This window comes from Suricata suricatta, chromosome 10, assembly GCF_006229205.1.
Source record: "Suricata suricatta isolate VVHF042 chromosome 10, meerkat_22Aug2017_6uvM2_HiC, whole genome shotgun sequence".
Classification (NCBI taxonomy): Eukaryota; Metazoa; Chordata; class Mammalia; order Carnivora; family Herpestidae; genus Suricata; species Suricata suricatta.
Genome location: NC_043709.1, coordinates 2,834,007 through 2,835,903, shown reverse-complemented (window position 1 = coordinate 2,835,903; position 1,897 = coordinate 2,834,007). Strand labels below are relative to the sequence as shown.

Genomic DNA, 1,897 nt, shown 5'->3' with positions numbered 1-1,897 from the left:
GTCCGGCCCCCCGAAACCATCAGCAGCTGGCGCTACATGCAGGCCCCGAGGGCTCCCACCCGACAACCCACGGGGGAGGGGTCTGTCCAGTGTCCACGCGGCACTGAGGCTTGGCGGGGCAGTTACTTGGGGCCCGTGGCCGGGTCTCTCGGCGTGTAAAGGAGAGAACAGCGGTCTGCCCAGGGCTGCGTGTGAACACGACACACACAGAAGGAAGGCAGCGCGACGGCCACACGGAAGGGCCCCGTTCTCCAGCCTAGAAACGCACAGAGCCGCTCAAACCCCAGGCACCTGGCTGCAGGTCAGAGACCCAGAGCGAGACACGGGGCCCTGCGGGCGGTGCCAAGAGGCCCGGGGGCGATATCGGAAGCAACACATTCCTCCCCAAGGGACACCAGTAAGATCACACAGGAGTGAACTCTCACACCCAGCCAGGGACCGGCTCTGCAGACGGTGCTTCTGGTGACCCCAAGGCCGGAAACCAAATGTTGGCCGCCCGTGACCTCGGCCCCTGCCTGTTTTGGCTCTGCCCACCCCTCCTCCAACCCGGGAGCCTCACAGCCTCAGCGTCTGGAGCGTGTCCGGAGCACCCCAACTCTGCCCCAAGGCGTCCCAACTCTGCCGGAGGGACTCCCCACCCCCAGCAATTAAAATAAAGAGCTGCGTCTGGTGCAGTGACTTCAGTGGACTGCAGTCCTGAGCTCTGCTCCCCTCACTCAGCTCACGCGCCTCACCCACACCCTGCCCTGCCCACCCCCACTCCTGCCTGGCCAAGGCCAGGAGCCCCCTAACTGTGCTGCGTCTGTTCACTCTCTGCAGATCCTCTAAGAACGTTGAGCTGGATAAAGCCCTCCGGGTGAAAGAGGAGCCCCACGTCAGCCCCTGGGGTCCCTTCCGGGAAGATCCACCTCCTGCCTGGTCTGCGGGCCCTTACTCTTCCCACCCGGACAACCTCTCCTCCTCGTGCACAGGCTTCTCCTGGGCTCAAAAGCGGCCACCAAGTGAAGGCTGCTGGCCCCACGCCTACCCCCCGATCGCCCCCTCACCCCCTGCGGGAGTCTTCTCAGACACAACCGCCCTGCAGGTGCGCCCCTCTGGCTTCCTTCCAGGCACAGTGATCCAGGAGGCAAGGACTTAGCCACAGGCACTGCGCCAGGGCGAGGATACCACTGCGCCCTCCCCCACAGGCCCTGGACAACAACTTGCACAAGACAAATGAATGAAGTGGACACACCCACGCTCGCCAGCCCGGGTTTTCCTCTGCGGGCCCAGCGTCCAACAAGGCCCCCCCCTGCAATCCTCCTCCTTCCTCCCGGGATCGAATGACATCTCATAAACCTCTGCGCGGCCTTCGGCCAGCAGACAGCTCTGCCAGGGGGGCCTGGACCCTTCTCCTTGGGGAGAGTGTCCCCTGGGCCGGGTGTGTCCTTTCCATTTTTACCCAACTTACACTTCTCCAAATGGACAGGGCCAATGAAGGTCATGTGTCCCGCCCGCTGTACCAAACCCAACTCCCCACCACGCCCCCCCCCGCGCCAGCACATCCCAGACGGAAGGCCCTGAGTCCCTTCCTCCCCTGGACAACAACAACCCCTACCCTGCGAGGCTGCGTCCGCCCCTGGGCGAAACCGAAATCGAGCGCCGCGCGCCGGCCCCACTGAGGACCCATCCGTAACCCGCCTCACTCAGAGGTGCCCTTCGGCTACCTGCGGGCGGGTCTGCGCGATGCGGCCGCCATCGGTACCCGCGTCCCGGCTCGAAGCCCTCCCCGCCGGGTGGCATCCGCGCAGGGGACCGCGGGCGCCGGGTCTCCAGCCCTCCCCGCCCGCACCGCCCGACTCGCCCTTTGTCACCGGGTCCCCGGAGCGCACAGCCCACCCCCCCCAGGGCGCCGGGA

At 66.1% G+C, this 1,897-nt stretch overlaps 1 protein-coding gene across 1 annotated transcript in view; it reads right to left on the bottom strand.

Moving 5' to 3' along the window:
• CERK (ceramide kinase) overlaps window positions 1–1,806 on the bottom strand; it is a 35,019-nt gene extending 33,213 nt beyond the window's left edge. The window contains exon 1 of the mRNA XM_029953334.1: window positions 1,707–1,806. Coding sequence (XP_029809194.1) covers window positions 1,707–1,782 — 76 coding nt within the window. The 5' untranslated portion in view covers window positions 1,783–1,806. The remainder of the gene's footprint in view (window positions 1–1,706) is intronic.
• Window positions 1,807–1,897: the final 91 nt, after the last annotated feature.